This window comes from Lepisosteus oculatus, chromosome 2 (genome assembly GCF_040954835.1).
Source record: "Lepisosteus oculatus isolate fLepOcu1 chromosome 2, fLepOcu1.hap2, whole genome shotgun sequence".
Taxonomy (NCBI): Eukaryota; Metazoa; Chordata; class Actinopteri; order Semionotiformes; family Lepisosteidae; genus Lepisosteus; species Lepisosteus oculatus.
Window position 1 is genome coordinate 61,184,216 of NC_090697.1, and position 23,803 is coordinate 61,208,018.

At 35.2% G+C, this 23,803-nt stretch overlaps 1 protein-coding gene across 3 annotated transcripts in view; it reads left to right on the forward strand.

The window, feature by feature from the left end:
- The window catches only part of cdc42bpab (CDC42 binding protein kinase alpha (DMPK-like) b), a 190,875-nt gene that overhangs the window by 51,619 nt on the left and 115,453 nt on the right, over positions 1-23,803 (forward strand). For all 3 annotated transcript variants that reach the window (XM_069180002.1, XM_069180006.1, XM_069180007.1), the window contains exons 2-3: positions 4,099-4,190; positions 21,569-21,652. In XM_069180002.1, the coding sequence (XP_069036103.1) occupies positions 4,099-4,190; positions 21,569-21,652 (176 nt within the window). The remainder of the gene's footprint in view (positions 1-4,098; positions 4,191-21,568; positions 21,653-23,803) is intronic.

The window sequence follows — 23,803 nt, forward strand, 5'->3', positions numbered from 1 at the left end:
CCATTTCACACTGTAGTCCTGTATTTTGTTCTACTAAAGTAAAAAAAAAACTGTCATTGATAAGTACAACAAGAGTGTTAAAAATATAAGGGCTAAATTTGGTCAGTATTTGCTCCACTTCTTAGTGGATAACCAGATGTCAGCATTATTTAACTGGCTAATATTATCTAAACTCGAGAGAAACGCAGCACCTTGTGTTGGTCTATATGAATCTGCAGCTGCTAAAATGTATTGTTTCCCTGCGTTTTTGTGCATTTAGTCATTGCCATTAATGTTGAATTAAATGCCACACAAATTTTGAATTAAGTGCTGTAAAGGATTAAATGGATTGTGTGGTTGATGAGATCTTTTTGGTGTTTGTATTCTTCTGCGGGCGGATTATGTGTTCTACCGAAAGCATTTATACATGTCAAGATGAAAATTAAGAGGAATGGGTTATGATGCAGGTGATCTTGAAATGGCTTTCCAATAAATATTTTGTTTTCTTCCATCTTAAACTGATTTGGCTTGACTACACTAATGTTTGAGTACAATAAGTGTGTACAAAAGATTTTGGTCTGTTATAATGGAGCAGTTGCATCTGCTTTGTTTCCTAATGTTTCTTAAAATGGTATCATTTGAAATAGTTTTATGTGGTCAGTGTATCATTGTAAGGTATTTTTTTTACAGTGTTGATTAAATTAATTTTCAACTAGAAGTTGGAAGCCTTTCTTGAGTAAATAAATTAATAAAAATGCATAAATCCATTGACCCCCCCACCTCCCACCCCCCACCCACCCTCCACATACACACTGTTCACTTTCTGCTCCTGTGAGACTATGCCATAAAGATGATCACTCTGTGGCTCATAGTCTGTGAACCCCCAGAGCTTTTTTTTTATTTGCTGAAGGGAGGCAGAGTGCTTGCTATGACTGTTGAATCAATATTTACAGTTCTAGATTCTGACCCTCCTTAATCTCTTATTTTCAGGTACTACCACAAACTCCCTCATCAGAGCTGTACAAGGCAATGAAAACAGCAGTATTGCAACACGCTCATAGAACTTGATAATGTATACTGGGAGAAATAATTCTAATTAATTATTTGAATGATTATTCAGATAAGCATTCTTTTAATGAATAATTTCTCAATTAGGTGCAAACCTAGCAATGGGGAGCAATCAAGATTAACAATTGGTGATTCTACAATTCTAAGTGTACCAAAAGCTTTTGTGCACTCCTATACCCAAAGAAACAGGTTATGTTTACAGATTAACGTGTATGTTTTATGCTTTTCTTAAGTAGGAAATCTGTTTCAATATGAAGCCATTGATGTGGCACTACTTAATGCCCAGGGAAGGATACAGTTTAAATCAAAACAAAAAAGAGAAAGGTTGGATTAAAGTTATTTGTCTTTGAAAGCATTTCCTTTCTCACAGAGCCCTAAATATAAACCATTTTGTTCTGATTCCTGTAAAGTCATGGCGACACAAAGTCGGTATGATATGATCTCATTGAAAATAAAGATCCTTAGAAGGGGAATAATTTCTTTGCTGCTACAGTCTCAAGGATTTTCATTTTATTCACTGTGTCTGCATGCGTTTATGGTAAAGAGCAATGTAGGCATGTTTATTATTATATTATAAAGTTTTTACAGTAATTTGTCATATGATTGCTTATTTTCATCTATCTATAAAGGTACCTATTTAATACAGACAGTGTCTTATATGAGTGTTTCCAAATTCTGGTCCTCAGGATGCACAATCCAGCAGATTTTCCATGTCTCTTTGAAGTATCAGCAGGTTTAGGTTGTGTCCCTTAAACATTAATTTGTCCATTGAAACATCGATTTCACACTTCCAAATGAAGAATTTAAGAAGCCATAAAGAACCTTGTTTCAAGATTCCAAAGACCTCTTCTATAAGAATAAATACTTTAAAGGATTCTTGCATTTGTTTTTGTCACCATGTTTATATTTTAAAATAAAAATATTTGAGAAAAGTATCTGGAACCAATATAGTTGAGTTCCTTCCCAACTTTGGCGAAAAGGCTTGACTTTTTCTGTCCTTATTTGGTACCGAGCTGTGGCCAGCTATTACAAATGCCTTTCTTAAAATAGTGAAGCCCAACAGTGAAAGGAGTTATAAGTATTTTTATATTAATTTAAATTTAGCAACTGGTTAATAGAACATTATGCTTGTGTGGAGGTTCACATGAGTAAAATTAGATTTGTTTTAAATGGAAGGTAAAGCCTAGGCCATTGTACAGGCATAGTTAATTTGTCAACATCTGAGTCAGATGGCTTTTTATTCTGATCAAGACCAAGGGTCTCATACTCAGTTCTTGGAGGACCTACTGTCTTCTGGTTTTTATTCTACAGGTTCTAATTATATAATTAACTGCACCATTTTAAAAGCATTCACCCAGGGTTCTAGTGTTTTATATAGGCAACTATTGACATGAATATTTTGAATAATTAACTGGAAAAGACTGCATGTAGAAAATTGTATAATACTGTATGTACAGCTAAACAATCATTAGGTTGTTTTATTGACTATTTAGGTTGCAGTAAAACCCACAAGACAATAGAGAAAAGCTAGCCAGTCCTTATTCTGCTTTAGAGGGTTAGTATATCTACTGGTTTTAATTTCAATTAATCTCTTAACCTGTTTAATCAGGTAGTTATAAACTGAACTGGCTAAATCAAATTTAAGTTTATTCTAGTTCTTCAGGTGCTGTGTCTTTAAAAAAATCTAGAAAACCTGTTCTAACCCATACAGCAGTGGGGTTTGATACCCTTGATCACAGATTCATTTAGTTAGACTAAGAATAATTGTCTTAAGAAACATAATTCTTAACTTTTGAAAATGCTGGTTAAGTAGGTCAACACCAATAGAAAGACTAATGATGGATTAAATAACGATACATGCAAATTAAAGCACATTTATAACTTTTTACTGTCAAACATGTCTTTGGGGAAAATATCCATTGAATGAACCATAGCATCCTAAAAATAACAAATGTTTGCACCTCTTCAGACACTAACAACGTGTATAGAATTTTCTCAGTGTGTGATGATGGCAGTGTGAAACAGGACTGATTTGCAGAAGCTCTGATTCACACTTCTTGAATCTGCCGTTTGTCTGTGACAAAAGTTTCAAGTCTGTCCCAAGATTTTTTTGCTTTTGTCTGTCATTGTTTTCTGAGTTTTTTTGGCAGGGAAGATTACAATATGCCTTTACTAATATGTGACCCTTGTCTCATCCAACAAATAAACGATGATGCTCGTCCTTAAAATCCTTGCAAACTAAATGAAAATCAGATAAACATACACATCTGTTGAGTCTGAAAAGCATTTACATTTAAAGTTGCCTTTACATTTTTATGTAAGGGAACCATTTGGATGAATTTTTTAGTCATTTGACAAACCGACAGCGTTTTCAGTTCAGTTTCTTTTAGCAGAGAAACGGGAATTAATTGCAAGGATGGTTTAGTTTTGTAAAAAAATAAATGTTCAATACATTTAAATGTTTGCATAAATAATCTAGGCTACATATAGTTGTTATTTAATGTAGGAGGCTCCTTCATTACTTTGTCAGATTTACTTAGGTTATGATTCCAAGACGGTAGCCTATGTACAAATTCATGTGTTCTCTGTAAAGATTTAGGTGAAGATGCGCAGGATCCGATTTTGGTAAAGAGTGGAAGAAAAACTTTAACTTTTGCTTCAGTTATACTGAAGTATAAGTCCATAAAATGCATGTTGCCTGGAAAATTCACTTAAGAGAGAAACTGATCGTGTAGTGTGTTTGTTCTACATGGTGGGTTATCTTCACTTTGACCCCAGAAATAAAACATCCAAAGCTTTTATTCCTCACAGCCCTCTTATTAAAACAACAAAATGTAAATGTTGTGTGCCCATTACAATTCTTATATGAAGCTACCAACTACAGTTTTCATTTTTTGTTATGGTTTTAAGCCATGTTCTCTGATTGATCCTGTATTTGTTTTGCAATTGTAAGAACATCGCTCCTAAACACAGTGATGTAAGTTTTGATGTTCTTTATTTGTTCAAGGTGTGTACTCTTGCTTAAGGAATATATCTCTTTTTGTCTTTTAGCTAAGCCTTTCACTTCTAAAGTGAAGCAGATGCGTCTGCACAAAGAGGACTTTGAGATTCTGAAAGTGATTGGTCGGGGAGCCTTTGGTGAGGTAAGCATCTGTCCTGGTTTTAAAATTTCCAGTTTATCCTTGAAAAAATATTATATTCATGTGGTGCCATGGAAACAACTAAGACTGTATCACAGTTTAATCTATTTAAGATGTGAGCTGCTCTCTGTTACAAATGTTGCTGACTAGGTAGAAAAGTAATGTATTCAGCATTACCCTATTTTCTCATTTGTTTAGGCAAATTAATTGCACATAAGGTAGCAAGATGAAATCTAGATTTTGATGTCAACTTAACATTGGAACCATCAGCATGTAATATATGCAGTTGGATCTGTCTGCTGTGTAGTAAAATCTTCAAGTTGTGAGTGTTGCACATTTTTGCAGTCATTTAAAAATCTGGTAGCATGACAGAACTTGACAAAACACCAAAAAATGACCCTTTTCTCTTCCAAAAAAGCCCCGGGCGAAGCACATCATTTTCCATAGAAGAAGCCACGGTTGTTTTTCTTTGACTGTTGTATAAGAGGTGACAGCTCAATATCAGTAAGCAGTTAAATTATTTCTGTTTGACTTTGTGGTAGAAGATGCACATTTATATTGTGTTTACTGCCAACAAAGGACACTAATAAAAAAAGATGTGTGATTACAACCATTTTTGTGAGAAAGAATGCTCAAAAAGCAATTGTGCACATTCAACATGATAAATTTCAAAGCATGTCAAATTATTTCACAGACTTATGAGCTCAGTGGGTTGGAAACTCTGTGTAGTTAGATTTTCAAAGATATGCAACTAAATATTTTGTTGAGTATGTTTTTGTTTAAATGTGAGCAAAGGTATAGAACTTTCTAGAAATAAAATGTCTTATATTGTACTTATTCTTCATATTATATTTCATGATCACAAATACAAATTGCTAAACTGTAAAGCAAAAATAACATAGCAATAAGTTTTGATTTTGTTGTCCAATTATTTTTGGAGGTCACCCATATGTGCTTGGAAAACTAATGATTCCCAGAGCACAAATTCTGCAGAAGGCTGAAATTGATTACAAATCCTTAACCTTTTTGGAAGAAAATGCAAAATACTCAGATGCAGGATGCGTTACAAAATGTATATCTTGATTTTCAGAAAGCCTTTAACAGGGTACAGGATCTCATGCATTACTAGCCATTTCTGTAAGCTTATATTGTAAAAATTAATGGTTTTCTTTGTAGATGAATTTAAAACTGGCTTCTGCTGAGGTAAGAGCTAAAGAAAGAGAAGCTCTTACAATAATCTGAGCATCTGTGTTATCTACTATAAAGTTTTTTTTTTGCACATCACATAAGCTTCTTCCATCCAACAGCATCTACTTGCTCATTCTTAAATCCTACAATTAAACAACATTTTTTCTCCTCAATCAGTCAGGGGTTTCTTCCTTTGAATGGGCCCAATGATTGCAAACACAGTAGAAAATGGGAGGAAAGTCAATCACATCTTTGGGAGCCCTCTAAATCTTTTAGAAACTTTCAGCTATTTAGATTTTTTAAATCCTTTATTTTCACACCTTATTTTATGGGAACTGTTCGAATTACATTTTATGTCACTTTAAGACACATCTGTGTACTTTTCAGGTTTAGAAGGAACCCTTCTTGCTTCTAGTTTACAGTTGCAAGAAAATGTTTGTGAAACCTTTGGAATTACCGGGATTTCAGCATTCAGCTTTATTAATAATAATAACAACAATAATTGCTTACACTTATATAGCACTTTTCTGGACACTCCACTCAAAGCGCTTTACAGGTAATGGGGACTCCCCTCCACCACCACCAATGTGCAGCATCCACCTGGATGATGCGACGGCAGCCATAGTGCACCAGAACACTCACCACACATCAGCTATCAGTGGGGAGGAGAGCAGGAGGCCATGATTGGTAAGGGCCAATTGGAAATTTGGCCAGGACACTGGGGTTACACCCCTACTCTTTTCGAGAAGCGCCCTGGGATTTTTAATGACCACAGAGAGTCAGAACCTCGGTTTTACGTCTCATCTGAAGGACAGCACCTGTTAACAGTATAGTGTCCCCGTCACTATACTGTGGCATTAGGACCCACATGGACCCCTGCTGGCCCCACTAACACCTCTTCCAGCAGCAACCTTAGTTTTTCCAAAGAGGTCTCCCATCCAGGTACTGACCAGGCTCACACCTGCTTAGCTTCAGTGGGTTGCCAGTTGTGAGTTGCAGGGTGATATGGCTGCTGGCCATATTAACCTAGACTGTGAATGTTTAAGCATTGTGTTCAGTACTGACAATAAGAACTACAATTGTTTGTGTGTTATTAGTTTAAGCAGATTGTGTTGGTCTATTATTGTGACTTAGTTGAAGATCAGACCACATTTTTATGAGTAATTAATGCAGAACTCCAGGTAATTCCAAAGGGTTTACAATCTTTTTCTTGCAACTGTACTGTATGTCTCCCAGACTTAGCTCATGCTATGCCTTTCAAGCTTACAGAGTGCCATAGTACACCCGTTCAATCTCTCACCCAGTTTCTGATTTAAATTAACCCTAGCCACTCTTTCTAGCTGAAGAACCAAATTCTCTTTGATGTTGGGTGGAGACTGAGATACGTACTCTAAAACTGTACTTTGCTTTATTACTTTGTAGAAATTGTAACAAGGAGTTTGGTTTGATCACATTTTGCTGGGAAAAAAACTGCAGCCTTTTCTGGTGTTCAAACAACGGAAGTAATTAAAGAGAAAGTGCAAGACATTTATGTTAGCCGAAGAATTTGAATGTGTGGTAATGATAAAGACTTATGCATTTTAAGACCCTGCACTCTAAGCTTCTAGGGAATACAGGAAGGAGATAAAATGCTTTGCTTACACACATACTGTAGTTAAAACTGTAAAATAGAGAAGTCATGTAGGGGTTACTCTATATTGAAACTGTACAGTACCCTTATTTGACCACATGTGAAATACTGCTTACGAGTCTAATCTCCACATTGCGAAAAAGACATTAAAAGAGCTGGTTTAGAGAGAGAGCAACTAGAAAGATTCCAGGGATTAAGTATAATTTATGACTCAGGCATATTAATACACTCTTAAGCTCTCTATAAATGGCATCTGAGAGGAGATTTGATTAAGGTTTTTGGAGGTATAAAAGTAATAAAGTTGTTTCTTTTAGCAAGAAGAATGTAATATCAAGCTTGTCTTGAAGTGCATTGCATGATGTGCAGTTTGTACCACAGCCTGCAATTGTACAGAACCCCATATTGATGAAATTGCTGTTCGACAGTCGTTGTTTTCTTGATGCGCGTTACATTTATAACATTTCCATCACGTGCCGTGGAATCCTCAGATGCACCTAGCGGAGTGTGCTGGAGAGGAGAGAGCCTGACGGGATTACCATAATAAACCACATTCCAGGGCTTTTGCTAACTTGGCAGCTGTTTCTTAGTCTGAGCAACTCTCCTTTGGTTAGTCTTCCTTTGTCTGGGGCGCTTTCTCCTGTTTCCTATGCTTTACAAAGCCATGCTTACATTTCCCTTCACTTAAGCACATTATTTCATATTTACATACAGTATGTGCGTTGCTATTTGAAATATTTTACTTGCTGTTACCATAGTTTGAAAACTCACCTCGCTCACACAGTATTGAAGTGGAGCATTTTAAGTGAGGAATTGTTTTGACTTTCAGTTACATTTTGGAGACATTTATAATAATGCTAAATACATTTATTTGTAAATTAAAAAGAGACTTTATTCATTGTGCAAAATCTGTTGTTTAATCCCAAGACAAAACCATGAATGGCAATTTCAGTTGCTTTCATTCAATGACTTGAAGGATCGTGTCAGCTTTATTAGTTTAACAGGAAATCAGAAAACTGGTGAGACAATGTTTTAAACAGCATCTTTTAATTAATTTGTTTAGGATCTGATATTTTTGATGAGTGCATTAAGTGTTTTCAAATAATTCAGTATGAAACATCTCTTATACTAATGTAGTAAAGCAGTCATCTGTCTTGTTTAGAATGTTTATTTTAGCTAATTCTGTTATTTTTTGTGGTGTGGGTCAGATATTACAATTTTATATTGTCTTTGCATTGGTGGGCACCATAAAAGGCACTGCCACACTTGTAAGGCTAGCTTAGTGTGAATGGTAATGTTTTTTTATTTGACTGTGACTAATATGATGGTTAATGGCCAAAGATTATAATTTGCAAATTATAACTCTTTATAATAAGAGGTTTGTCCTGGTAGTAAGAATTATATTTTTATCACAAAATATTTAAAGTATTTTTGTGTAAAAGATATTTTCCACAAATTTTGTATTACGATCTCTGGTTTTGGCTTTGTTTGGTGCAGTGCTGTAGGTTTTAGGGAGGTAGTTTTGGAACTATTAAGGAAGGATATTACATGGTAAAAGGAGAATCTACTACTGTTTGGGTTTTTTAAATTTGAAATTATGAAGTGTTACCAGTTTATGACAAAATCCAAGGAATGATTTTCAAACAGGATCCTGTTCCCCCCCAAAAAGTCTTATAGGGAAAAGAGGATAGTGGACTGAAACAAATAATTTAAATTGAGACAAATATTAGGTAGGGTAAAATGGATAACAATAAACTGATGTTATCATTAATAAAGAAGTACTACCCAATATTTGAATTTTATGTAAACCAAAGCATTGAAAATGTATTTCCATTCCTAGAATTTGAAGGAAACACTGCATTGTATTGAATTGATAAATGAGCATGTGTTTGTGCTTTCTGACATTGTTTAAACAGGCATGATGCTGATTTCTGCAGATTTGTTCCTTCGAGAGATTTATTGTTCTTGTCTTCTGTTTTCTGAAGAATTAAGAAGTAAACTGCAAGTGCAATCGTGTGTAATGAAAGCAGAGAATATAGACATGATGATGTTATTGTGTGCACAGACATCAAGGCTTTTGAAAGGGACAACACAAAGTCAATTGGGTTCAAGGTTAATTTAGTGCTGGGATGTAGCAGATGGGAGGTGTTCCAGGTTTGGATTAATAGAGGGGTCTGGGATGTCAAACAGAATGTCAGCTATGGAGAGAGATTTTTTCATTTTGGAATTATTTTTAATAGTTTTCATTTATTCTTTCAAACTTCAATTGGAATTGACCATTATTAAACACATTGGTTTCATAAATATAAAATAATAAACATGCAGGTTCACGCTGTATCTCCAACTGCAGCGCTAAGGGCAGAAGATGAAGATTGCACTGTAAGCCACAGGTTTGGTGTAGCACAGTGAAATCTAGCCGACTTTGATCCTTTGTACCTCCATTCATGGTGGACTTATTACTTGTTGCCTTGTGGGGAATGTCAGGTACAATTGGCTTTAACCCGGATTTGAACCAACATATAGAATCCAAACGTACATTTTGTCTACCACCCAGTCAAGCCTGTATCCAGAGAGTCCTGGCATTTCAGAACTTCTAGGAGCCTACTGATTTGCATAAATCCTCCCGAAGGAGGCTAAGTGTACCATTTGCAAACATATCAAATAGATTGGGCACAGATGCCAGATTGCTAGCATTTTCAAAATAGAATACAGAATAGAGTTGAATATAGTTGAAGCCGTCACTTGTTTATTATAAAGTATACACTTTATAATTAAATAATATACACCATTTATGATTGTTTTATCTTGAGGTTGTTAACCACAACTACAACTGGAGGTATTGATCCAGATCCAAAGGCTAAATTGCAAACAAGTTAGCGTAGAACCTTCGCTAACTGGGTTCTATTGCCATTAGAAAACATTTCTTCAGTACATGCTTTTACCATGTAACTTAACAGTCATTAAACAGTGGTTGGTGTATCTTTCTCTTAAGCGCTGCACTCACACTAGCTATTATAACTATTAAGTTACTCGTCCCATTTTTTTCCCCAGTAGTTTGTTCCATTGACTGTTGCAGATTTTTAGGACATCACAAATCTCACAGGAGCTCCTCCAGATAATCAAGCTTTTAAAACTCAAATATCTGTATAGATATGCCTATCAAGTACACATTATTTTAAAAAACTGTCACCCAAGCCAGCAATGTAAGCATCATTTAATTCCACTTTGCATTCTTATCCAAATTCTGAAAAGCACAATTTAAGCTAGATTGTTTCTGTTGTACCCAGGGACTCGGCTACGTAGAACATTACGTTACGTGTGTCAGGGCTGTTGTTTTTGCCTAGTGCAAAGGAAAGTGAGATGCTCCATGCTTAAAGTTTTTTAGTTTGATCTTGAATGATTTAGTGTGTAATTTTTAACTGGATGAGAAGTAATGTTCAAAGCCTATCCATTTTTTATTTGCATGAATTTCCTTTGTGATGTTATACATGACTTATTTGATCAGAATTTGATTCCATGATTTCCTTGTGTGAATCTAATCTAATTAAAATAAAGCTTTGTAGTGCATTTTAAGTGAATGTTGTGATTATCATTCCCTTCTAAACAGCACAAACAAGTCCTTTTAGCTATACAGTATTTTAACAAGATGAAGAATGAAAAGGTAGATAACAAAAGACAGACGCATGGCTTGAACTATAGAAAATGTTTGATTCAGTTTCCTTTATGCAAGGCAAGGTGAAGGATTCAGAGCTCTTTGTTGCATACACTGTATATTCATCTAGTTTATTGGTAAATCTGTCCTAAAAGAAAGAAAAAATATCCTGTTATATAAATTCACAAGCCAGATGAAAAATGAGGCAAGAAAGCAGAGAGAGAAAGAGTTTTAGCCTGATTACCCTTTGAAGTACTTTGAGCCTTTGAAGTTTAAAATCTTTGCCAAATTTGACAGCGGTCAAACAGCAGATGACTAATTTAGAATCCTGCAGCCATCTTGGAATTCTGAAAGTCTTGCAACAAAATAAGATATTTTAATTTTACAGCAGTTAGCTCTGTGTAAGTCATGAAGGCCTGTGGGTTCTAGTATGAATAATAATGAAATAGAAAGTCTGCATATTTCAATCATTTGAACATGTATTTGTATATACAGATTTACTAAAAACACGATCAGGAAATCAAATTTGCCTCTGTTGATGTTTACTAATATAAGTCAACAGACCTGAAAAGAATCAAACCGCCATGCATTGGGAATCTTAGCGGCTTTCCTGCAGATACAGAACTTCCTCAGTACTGTAGGGTTCAATTCATTTATTTAGTTCAGCCATTCATTGGCAAGAAGTCAACCAGTAATTTACCCTGTACACTGATTTACAGAAGTGGGAAAGATAGTCAGTTTATTGGAGAAGCTCGTGGAAGCCTGTTTTTTATTATTGAGTTCTAATATGAATTGTTTTTTGTCATCTGTCAGTGTAGTTTAGAATTTGCAAAACGGCAAATTCTGATTTAACCAACCACCCCCTTTTTTTATTAGCATGAAAATCCTGAGATGTCTGATTTCCTTTTTGTGTTTTTTTTTGTGTTCTGGCAATCAGTTTTTAATGGAATATAAGAGTGCCCTAAATATAAGAGATCATCTGGATCATGGCAAACTCTGCGATCATGTGGAGTAACACTATCTGGATGCTAGCACTGCATTATAGCCAACATGAAACCATCCTGTTTCTTGCCGAACATAGGATGTGTGTATTCTCTATCAGACACTTATTTTAAAAAATATATAAATATATGTTTGTTTATAGATTTTCCTAAGATCTTGGATCTTAAAGCACTTACAGTGGATAGTGTTAATATTCTATCAATAATCTATCTGCAATGAGTCATAGACTACCAGTGTGTAGGGAACAGAAAGCAACTTAGTTGCATTTTAACTGTTTACCGAAGCTCAAGGCCTAAACAGCTGTAAATGCAGTTTTGCTCTGAGCAGTGTCCTGAGGATCAGGTCAAACATTCCCCCACAGAGTATTTGGACTTCCTTATTAGAATTTTACTACTTCTTATATTGTGAAGAAAAGTGTAAAATGGCTTCTCAGTCACTAGAAAGGTATAAATCTTGTTAGATGTTTCACAATTCAATGTTTTTCCCTCCTGACTGACATTGCTTTAAGGCTTGAGGATCTGTTTTCCTGCTGTCTTTATCAGTATATTACTTGATTTGGGTGAGCAGTTCTTAATCCAAAGATAGGGAAAAAAGCCAAGTGAATCAGAGGATAATTTAGAAATCAATGATAAAAAAGTCTAAGAAAAGAGTTTCTTAGACTTTATCTAAAGAGAATAGTACAATAGCAAAATATTAAAATCTAAGCTGACATTTATTTGCCTGATTCTGCAATATTCACATAAAATAATTTTGAATCAGGAATGAAGCCAATTATAAAATGCTGGCTGGGGAATGCTGTATTTTAACCTAATTTTGTATCTTGGCAGTGCTACAGTATTGATATTCCTTATATAGGTTTTGAAATTAACTGAAGCTATAAGATCCAACTTCATTACCATGAACCTAAACCTTAGTTCACATCAATATTCCGTAACGCTGGGTTTTCTGGTCTTCCAGCACTTCCTTCCTGTGCTGAACCATGTCCAGATCAGGATAAAAAACACGGCAGTGGGGTGGGTTTTACACACTTACCCTTTTAACACCCTCCCCCCCAAGCTGTTAAATGGATGCACAGCCACTCTTGATCTCTTTGAGGAATACAACTTTCATTACAAAGTGGATGAGGATACCAAAAATGAATAGGTAGTGTAAATCAATGTTTCTGTGCAGAGTACCAAGGCTCCACCTGCCATGCAAAGATGATAATACCACCATGGGACACCCTAGCCCTTCAAGCTTTTCCCTTGGCCCTTAGCATAAGCCTGTCACATTAGAAAGCTCTGGGAGCTGACAGTACTTCCTTGGTCTTTGTGGCTTCTGATAACTTTGCAATGTAGCTGCAGACAACTATCTTTTGTGCTCTGAGCCTTCCATGTTAATCAGTCTGTGACAATGAAATATTGGATGTATATGTGCATCTAACTAGAACCTTCAGGATATCTTATCAGCTTTTTGTGTCCTTTGGGATTCAAATGTTCAGCGTTGGACTTTCCAAGCACAAGCTGGCTAGGTGGATAGTCGAAGCTTATCGGCAACATCTTTGCCTTTCTTGTTGGCTCCCAGGGCACTCTTTGAAACCGCTTTACTTGCCACTCTCTGCCTGGCAGTGTCAAGGTCTTCTCCTTCCACATTTGTTTAGTTGCGCAGGCTGAACGTGATAGACATAGGGCATCCCTCCATTGGTTTGGAGGTCTTGCATGCTGCCTCTAAATCCCTTTGGAACCCTTCATTACTGAGGCCTCTTGCCCTCCTGTTCTTGACAGCTCCGGCACTGCTGTTGTCCATGCAGTGAAAGACTTTATTCTGAAAGGGGAACTTGGGTTATTATCTTAACCCTGGTTTCCTGAAAGGAATTCAATTGATACCGTCCCATGCTTCTCAACACTTGGCCTCGCAAGGGCGCTGTTTGTCAAAAGATAGTAATCAGCTGCTACGTCTCCACAGCCTTGTAGGAAAAGGAGTTCAGTGCCATGCGATGTGACAGGGTCGGACTCGATATGGTAGATGTACTCAGCAGGGAGATAAGTGATGTGGCACTTCCTTATGAGGTAATGACTACGTTCCATTTCTGGGAACTAGGTTACTGATGATAAACTGAGGTTTTCAGGTTAAAATTAACCTTTCAATTACTGTACCATCTTTTTAGACCAAACACAGTCATTAGCTGGAAATTTAGACATTTCCCCCTTTTCTTACGTCCTGTGTTAATATTGCACTTTATTAATATTGCATTTTAGTGCAGGTTCAAACTCAACAACTCATGTGGTTCAGTTTCTTATTTCTTTCAGGACGGTGTTCCATAGATTTGGGACATGGTAACAAAAGTATTATAAGTGTCTAGTGCTTTCTTATTATTTCACATGCATTTTAATTATTGTCTTATTTTTTCTACTTCATACATCATTGCATTTAAAAAATATTGAATTGGTAAATATAAACTTATAAAATGAGACATTTATTATATTATATTGGGTGTTCCTTGGCACTGTACAGTACATGCTGTTAATCTGCAACTTGGCTCTTCAAGTAACATGTAACCAACAGGAACAGCAGATTCAAAGCATATAATAAAGACCGCTGTACCAAGCACAGATATCTAAACATTTTATCCAGTTAAACTGCAGTACAAATTTTAGAAAATTAAAATTTGTGTTTTAATTGCAATATAAAATAAAACTTCAGATAAAATTGATGCATCTTATTTAGCACAATTCCTACTTTATAAAGATCAGCCACAATTTTATTCCATATTAGAATTTGTGGTACATAAAATGCAGAACATATTTTTTATTTGACTTCTTATTATTTGTAAAAAAAATTAATATCCGTTTTGGATTACATGCTAGAAATATATTTGCATTCTATGTAATATTACATGTACCATTGTCAATTTTATGTAAATGCGTTATATACTATGATAAGAAGTGAAGTCTAACAAATTTGCCAATAAGGTAAAAACTACAATGTTATAGAAAGGTGCAGAGTTTTAATATGAACATGAAGCATGATCATTAAAATGGCAAAGACTGAAAAGGCTACCAAGGCTGTGGATGTCCAGTCTGATAAGATAAATTATGTACTTAATGTCTTAACTGGATTAAGTAAAAAACTTCTCCCAAATCTTTAGGTGTTAGTGTTTTAAATAGACCTTTAAAATCTTTATACACCTAGCACAGGTTGGTCACACTTGTTATAGAACACAAGCGCTACATTTCAATAATAAAGCCTGAAAAATAGCATGACTCTTTCTAGTTGCATATATAGCATTTTCTAGCTTTATTATATCATCATCACACCAATATTAACCTGGCGATAAATCCATGGGTTTAAAACAGAAAACTGCAGTGAAGACAGGAAATAAAGTCATCACATTTGAAGTAATCAATGAAGTCATCTATAAAGACATATGAGCCAGCTCCAGAGGCGACCAAGACTACCCTGTACAGGCTATGCCTTGTAAATGACATAGTGTTCTTTGAAGCATCATCCCTTTCTTTTCTTCACAGTTCAATTTTTACATCACTTTGCTAAATATACATATTGGTCCATAACATTTTGTTTAAAAGCTATCCAAACTCATTTTTGTACTTCCAAGGAAATTTGAGAGCTCAGGTCTTACCTTGCTTGCCGTGGAAAGTCTGTCAGGGAAGAGAGATTGGTAGGACATGGGTCATAGCCACTGATCCTGTTGTTTTAACTGGATTTCAAGTGTAGCATTCAAGAGCTAGAATTTAACAGAACAACCGAGAGATTGTTCTTTGCTTTTGCTAGCATTCAGACCTATAGCAGTTTCACAGAAGTTCCAAGGGCATTATATGCTTTCTTCTGTACAGGTGGTTTTTATTTTTTTAAATTTAAAATTCCACCATCTGTAAATAAAAGTTATTTCATTTTGCCTTAACATCTGATTCCTGATGTAAACTGCATGCCTGGTCACTTGATAATTGAAAGGGACAGGAGTCTGAGTGTTTATAAAGCTTTTGCCTTGCATGTGGGCCATCTTAAATTCCTAAAATTGGCATTTCTTGCTGAATATGCACAGTAAAACGTTCCATTTACTTCTTGTACTGTAGTTTTAAAGGTATCAAATAAAAAAAACAAATATATAAACAAAAGGAAATCATATTTTGACTGTTTTGAACAGCATTTCATAGTTTACAAAGGCAAAATTACAAAGTTTCTCATGGAGGTCAGAACCATACATTTACAATTTGGATATTTAAGGCAATAAATGCAGTGCTAATGCCATGCCAAGACCGCACTCAGGCAGCCTTTTCTTGATTATACAGCTGCAGAAGTTTATTAACTTAATCATATCTAAGCTGGATTACTTTATTAGCCTTTAGAGTGGTCTGCCTACCTGTTTTTGAAACAAACTTCAAGTTGTCCAAAAGACAGCTGCTCAACTTCTAATGTCTTCATAACTCCGACCACATCACCACAATTCTGACACATCCCGTTACCTAGCGCATTCAGTTCAAATGTTTACCAGGTACACCTCACCCTCTGACAATTTGAGAAATAAAATGTATTTTAGAGTTTTAAAAGGGCTTTAACTTTTTTTCCTTTTCATGTTTTTGTGTCTTTACATCTTTGTTTGTGTGCAGTTTTGTTTGGCTTTTGTTACCCTTTGAAGTGCCCCAAACACTGTTGGTATACATGGGCAGTGGAATAAATCCTTGTAATTCTTCCCCCGTGGTTTGTTTCTCGAGTTCCTTCCATACAGTATGTAGCTAATAATCTTTGGAATTAATTTTGTTTTTAAAAAAATTGATTTTGCATTTAAATAAGGTTAACTGAAGTAAAGAAGAAATGGAGCTGAAGAGAAAGCCAGACAAGAATTAACTGTCAACTTTCCACCTTAAAAGAAAATGAAAGAAAAGTTAACATTTTGGGAAGTACATTGACATACATGACAACTAAACTAAACGTTGGCATAATTTATAGCTCAGGAGTTAGAGAAAAACTCCTAAGATTATTTCCCACTGGTCAAACAATGAACAAACTCTGAACCAGTCAGATGTGTATTTTAGGCCTTTGCATTGATGCAGTATAACCAGCTGGAAAAAAAATGAAAAAGTGATCAGTCTATTTATTAATGTTGGAAACAACTGTAAACAGTCTCTGTCACAAAGGTCCAAGTATTGTGCAGCCATTTGATGACTGCAAGGAAGAACATTCTGGAGAAGCCCAGACTAGATGGAGGATCTCATCTACTTATGCATTGGTGTTAAGGATTCACAGAGCATCGGCTATATTTAATCCTATATAAGATTACTTTGACCAATTTAGTGGCTTTCATTAACAGGCCTTAAAAGTGTGATCCATTACCAATACCGTGGGAAGGCTTCCCCTCCAATTTATGCTCAGTTGATGTTGATATTTATTAGTTATCCACCTAGTGAAAAAAGAAAACAAATATTGTTACAGCTATTGGAAGGAGCTATTGAGTTACAGTTTCTAAGAATGTACAGACAATGGTCAACATCTAACTAGTACCAATTTTTGCAGTTCTTGGGAACTTTAAAGTAAGAAAGGATCTGAGGAGTTTGCTGAGATGTAAGTGGTCTGAGACACATTGGTCAAAGAAATCATCTGGTTTAGCTGGTTAATTAAGTTCTTGGTAAATCATTAAAACTCCAATAGACCAGGAAAACAGGATAAAAAGACAGGTAGAGAAGGTGGCAGAGAAGGAGAGGAAGTCCCAAAGAGAGAAGAGAGACAGTGCCAGTCAGGAGGTCCTTTATCTGATCAGCCTTTAAGACCAGATTCAAGTTAAGTATTTGAACTCTGTTAAGAGAGCTTGCCATTTTGATATTTTAGGAAGTCAGATTTTCTTTATAAATATACACTAGGTTAGAAACAGTCTACCCTGTTCAGTGAATACTTTTTTTAGAGTTGGGAAATTCATGGTTCCTGTTTACAGTGCAGCTTCCAGATTTATAGAGATTTAACTCTAGGTCACATTCTGTTTGGTTTAAAAAGCATGTTTGTCTATTCTCTTTTTGACCTGTTAGGTGTAACTGTATATAGGGCTTGAATACTTGGTAGTAGTCTGGGTTTTTCTTCTCTTTGGTCAGGATGTCGGCCTCTGAAATGCCTTGTTTGTAAATTGAGTAAATTGCATGTTATATGTTGAATATTTATTAATAAATAATTTTTCAAACCAGTTTGCCTCTAATTTATTGCTCCTTCACCAAATCTGTGCCAGAGAATAAAGATTGCAAGTGCCTCTGATTAAACTAAGTACTTGGGTATATTGTTGGCATAATCTTTCCAATGGGGGGGGGTTATAAGTATTTTAATTATTGATGATATATTATCGGTATATTTATATAATTTCAATAATTCTCTTATTTTTTAAAATCTCCAATTTGTAACAGTGTAAACACTTGCACAAGCTCAGTTTCCATTTTTTTTACCCCCATCACCTTCAGGGATTTAAAGTATTTATCATTATGCAATACATCTCTACCAAACAAGCACTAGGCTTTGAGAGGGTTATAATCACAGTAAGAGGAGTTATTTTTTCCTTGTTTTTCAAACAGTTTTATGGTTCATATAGAATACTTTAATGCACACATTAAATTGCATTTATATACTGTATAAACATATTCTGCCTTCTTCAGAATCAGTTCAGTAAACCACAGTTTTCATATTGAAGCCTACACATTTTGTGTTCTTAGTATTGTGTATGCTTGTACAATATTGATACATTATGTTTTCATTATTGGTAGTGAATTGGAATCTCAATGAAAAATCTTGATTGTATTACAAAGGTTTTTGAGCCCAAAAAGCAGATTAAGAGGGGAACTGATTTATTTAGATATACAAAGGCATTGGCAGAGTTTTCAGAATACACAGTGAAACACAAACAAGAGGTCACATGTAGAAATTATGGGGAAGTACATTCAAAACTGAGAACAGGCTGCAATTTTCCATACATGAAGTTGTGGATGTCTGAAACCAGCTACGCAACCATTTTGTTGAAAATTATACCCTGGATTCTTTCAGGCAATGTCTGGATGAGATCCTTGGATCAATTTGCTATCTGCTACCAAACGAGCTAGAATGTGCCAAATACCTCCTCTTGTTTAAGAACCATCTTATGTTTGCAAGTCAGGTTCTAAAGAAGATTTTGTCCTTGATCTGTGTTCTGAACCTTTCCAGATGGATTGTTTTCTCCTTAGTTCAGAGCTGGCAAGCTCTGAAAGGCTGAAAGAACTTCCTGAGACGAAATGTCAGAAGCTGAGGTTTCTGTAAATGGAGGAATATGGAAGATGAGGCCCAAGGGTTGTACTGCACAGTAAAAATATTGTTTTAAACTTTTATTAGTGTTCTGCTTTCTATAGTCCTGTGCCAGCAAAACATAGTACAACCTCTTAACACTGCTGAAAGTAATCACAATTTGGAAAGTAATGAGTACTGAAGTCTATAGTTTAATGTTTCAGACCGATAAGATAAGCACTGTTTGCCTAAACTGCAGCTCACTGTATGATGACAGCTTGAGAAAAGCTGAGCTTATTTTGATTTGTCTGTTGTTGTATTTTGTATTGCCTTGTTTTTGAAAATGTTGAGTATTTAGTATCTGTTTTTACATTTTCAATAAATATTCTGGCACAATTACGATCAGCCTTTTCGTTTAAGTAAATATTCTTTGTAAATATTCGCATTCAGAAGCTTTTTGACAATTTATAAATATGAAAAAAACACTTTTTTCCCCTCTGAAACACTGCATACTGACTTGTAGTTTACAGACAAATATTACTACAGATAAATACTACATGGTCAAATTGCTGGAATCCATAGACATTTTCTAACGGCTCTATCAGAGATGTGTTTATCGTCTGTAAATCAGTCAATATATCTCCCACTTTTTTCTAGAAATGTTTGAATGAGAAACCAATTTTGCAGAGAGAAAGAAGACCATTTCTTCATTATCATGGTCCCGGCTGCAAATATTAGGTTAGAATCCTAATGCCCCAAAAGCTCTCTGTTCAGTAAAAAATACTTTCTGTACCATTACCTATGCTGTTAATTACATTTTAGGTTCCTCATTTGGTCTTGCAGCACACATACTGTTAACATGCTCCTCCTTTGTTTTTAATGTATTTGTTTCAGAAGACGGTATCATACTTCTCCATTGAGCTACCTGTTGTACGAATCGACTACTTTGAAGTTTGTCTATGCAATAGACCAATACTTTAAAAGTTCAAAAAATGAAATTCTGAAAGTTAACCTTTTCTTCATATGCATCATGGATTTGTTATATTACTATTAAAGGGACATCAGTCAAACTTTACAAGTATATTGCTTATATGTACTTACATGTTATTAGAAAAGTATTCATATGGTACGTCCATATTAAAGGAATTCGGCCTTTGTATTGTACAGAGTCAGTAGAACATTAAACCATTAATGACTATATCTTTATTGATTTTGCTGTTCTGAAATATCAGGCTTTCAAATCTACAGCAGTTGTATAAAACTAAAAGGTTTGCATAACTATAGAGACACACTGCTAAAAACAAATATATCATTTTATAGCATATTTTTATTCGTGTCTAGATCGTTGTGGCTTATAAATGTTTTTTCAACCTGCTCAATCAGGAAGACCCCAGCTCAATGTGTATATGTATTAGAAGATACATCAAGATTAGGATGGGGAGTCAAGAGCAGTAGGTGCAGTTTATTTTGGATGTGACTATTCATTAGCTTGAATACAGGAGATGGAAATGTAGTATTGTTAGTTTACAAGTGGCTAATTAATATTAATATTAAGGAAGAACTGGATTTCTGGAATGGCTTAGATCTTTGTAGTTTTCAGAATGAAGGGTATTCATCACAAGATCCCATTGGTCATCATTGTTAAACCTGTGCTAAATCACTTCCAATTTCAAAATAAATGCACTGGATTAAGATTCAGGACCAGGCCATGTCCTTTCTAAAGCCTTAAGAACTTTCTACAAACTGCTTCAGAAATATATCTACCATACAATGTAGCCATTTTGATATGCGGTATCTATTTGGCACATCCAAACCTATTTAATCAAAGAGATGTTTTATTTATGTACTCTTTCTTCCTGAAACAATTAAACTCTTCCATTGCAGATCACTCAGTGTTCTTAAAGGTATCTTTATTTCTGCTGGACAACTCTCAATGGGTTCCAGGGCAGTTAATTATTTTTGAAAATAATTTGGCAGAGCAAATGTTTTTATGAAGGGTGTTCCTATATATTAACATAAACATGAATTCAAAGTAATCCCATGCAGTCAAAAACATCTACAATTTTGAAAGGTTTTTTTTGTTAATTGTATACATGTTTTGCAGTATAACCTCACCTGCTTGTATTCAAAATGCTCCCTTGTTCTAAAGCCTCTTTAGCATAAGACCGGCACTATTTAGCTTGGTATTTTGTATTCTTCTTCCAAAATGTTATGCCTTTTAAATTTTGTTGTCAAAAAGGAATAGAGTGATTATAGATGCTGCAGAAATGTTTTATGCCAGTAGACAAGGAAACGCTGTTTCAGTAAAAAATTGTCTTTGAGAGCTAATTCCTGTCATAACCGTCATACTCCTTCTAAGTGATTTATAGTAGGTATTTGACATGTATGAAGCCATAGGCTAATGCAGTTCCATTGGCTGATTCAGTGTCTATTGTTTTATCATGCAAATAGTCAATAATCGTTTATTAATATTCTTGATATAATGGAATTGACATTCTTTGATTTGAATACTGCAATTAAAACTAAAAAGTGAATTACTACTTTAAATAAAACAAGTTTCTATGTATGGAGATATACAGGATTGATCATGTGTCAGGAATTTCACAAGAAATCACTATTAAACAGCATCTGTAGTCTGTACTTGATTTTTGAATTCTGCTTTTAATGATTGACTCTTTGCTTTAGGTTGCTGTGGTGAAGGTGAAGAATGCTGACAAGGTGTTTGCCATGAAGATTCTCAACAAGTGGGAGATGCTGAAGAGAGCTGAGGTGCTGTATGACTTTCACATCTGACTTTGATTTTCTTTTCTTTTTCCTTCCAGCTTCATTTGTTGTTTAATCTGAGGAGGTATTCAGAATAATTTTTGTTACAGAGAAAATTCAAATTTTGAAACTGAATGAATTACACCTATTTTCTAACTGCTTCATCTAATTCAGGGTGGCACAGTGGCACACTGGTTAGCATTGCTGCCTTGCAGCGCTGAGGCCTTGAGTTCAATTCCGGAAGTAGGGTGCTTTCAGAGTTGAGTTTATATGTTCTCCATACAGTATATGCTTGGGCAACCACCAGGTAGTCTGGTTTCCTCCCACAGTCAAAAGGCATATTAGTTGGATTATTGGGTTCTGGGAAAATTGACCCAGTTGACACACGCATGGTGTGTGTCTGAGTGTGGCCTGTGATGGACTTGTGTCCTGTTAAGGGTGTATCGCCTTGTGTACATTGCTTGCGGGATTAAGCTCCTGCTGCCCCATTGCCCTGAATTGGATTAAGTGGATTAATACATATTTTTATAAACAGTGTTGCTGGGTATCACTGTAGAAGCAGAACTGCCTCTTGACCCATGTTGAATTGTTAGTGTAAGTATTGTTTTTGTTGGCTTTGGAGTAGGAGAGTAATTTAATTTTTTCCAGATTATCAAAATATTTTGTAAATAAAATGTGCACAGATTTAGATTCTTAGTAGGCTAGCCTGTTAGCCTTTTAAACAAGAACATTAAAATTTAGATTTGTACACAAAGGACATGCCTACTTCTGCTTTTAATCTGTAATTGTACATTTGAAATTGAACTTAATAAAGTGATACTGTGCTTACTACTAGTGCTTACTAATAGTACTAGTACTATTGTGATAATAAGGTTAGACTACTCTATAACTGAAAGGGAGAGACTGTATAATTGTGACAATACACTTGTTTCATTAGGCAAACACTTTTTTGAGAATGTACCCTTTAAAAATGAGTTAAATCAAAAAGAGAAGGAATAAAAACAACTTTTTGGAATTGACTTTTAATGCAACTGGATAAGTCATAGCACTGGTTCCTTAGATGTGGGTATGTCTGCCACCAATGGCACACATGAACTAATTACTTTTAATCAAAGAATGTGTTTAGACCATGCTTCTGTGTGGTTACATTATAAATACATAAGTCTTCCCATTACATATTTTTATGGTTACCTTCCCCCAAGATATTTTTAACACAATAAAATAGTTGTTTTATAATACCCTCTTGTGTGACTGGAACAAATTAGTCAGTATAGTAATTATAAATGTGGGGCCATTTTAATTTACGGTAATGTAACTCCACCATAGAATAGATTTCTCCAAAACAGTTTTAGGGATTCCATGTTTGCAGTGTGTGTTTTCATCACAAAAGAGAAAGATTTGCAGAGGAGAATGTAACTAACATTGAAAACCAATACAAAAGGGGATTTCTGGGGAATATGATGTTAATTATACTGATCCGATGTCAACTATCAGGAGTAGTGCTGCCAAAACGCACATTTGTACAATCATGTCACTGCATGAAACCTTCAGTTGTTCGGCGTTACCTTCTTTAAAGATAAAATCTTTTTCAACGATAAACCTGTTAATTTCTTCCAAGACAGCTGAGCTCTCTAAAAGAAATCAATAACCAGTTTAAGTAATTCAAATGCAAAAGAGTTAGAAGCATCCTGTAAAGATTGGGCATTGCTCAGACTGGAAGTGTGCATACAATAAGTGAGACTCTTGTCCTGGCTGCTGCAAAAGACATCATATTGTCCATTCTTGGAGACAAAGCTGTCAAACATTTGGGTGTTATTCCTTTATTAAGTATTAAGGTAAATGAAATACGTCTTTTTAAGTCAAAGAACAGCAAATTGAAACTGTAAAGAGGATTTTTTTTCCAATTACTTACATACGTGCTGTTTGAAGCAGATATGATGAAAGGAAGTTTTTTTTTTGTGAGACTTTGGCAACCCATGCTGCAGGAGAAGACACATTTCTAAAACTTGACAGCTTCATTGTTAACAATGGACTATGGTGGCAAAATTGCACTGACACAAGGCTCAGGCCATGACTGGTAAATCTGGAGGTGTTCTTGCAAAAGTAAAACAAGTCACTCCCTATGCCAAATTCACATACTGCAATATAAATCACCAC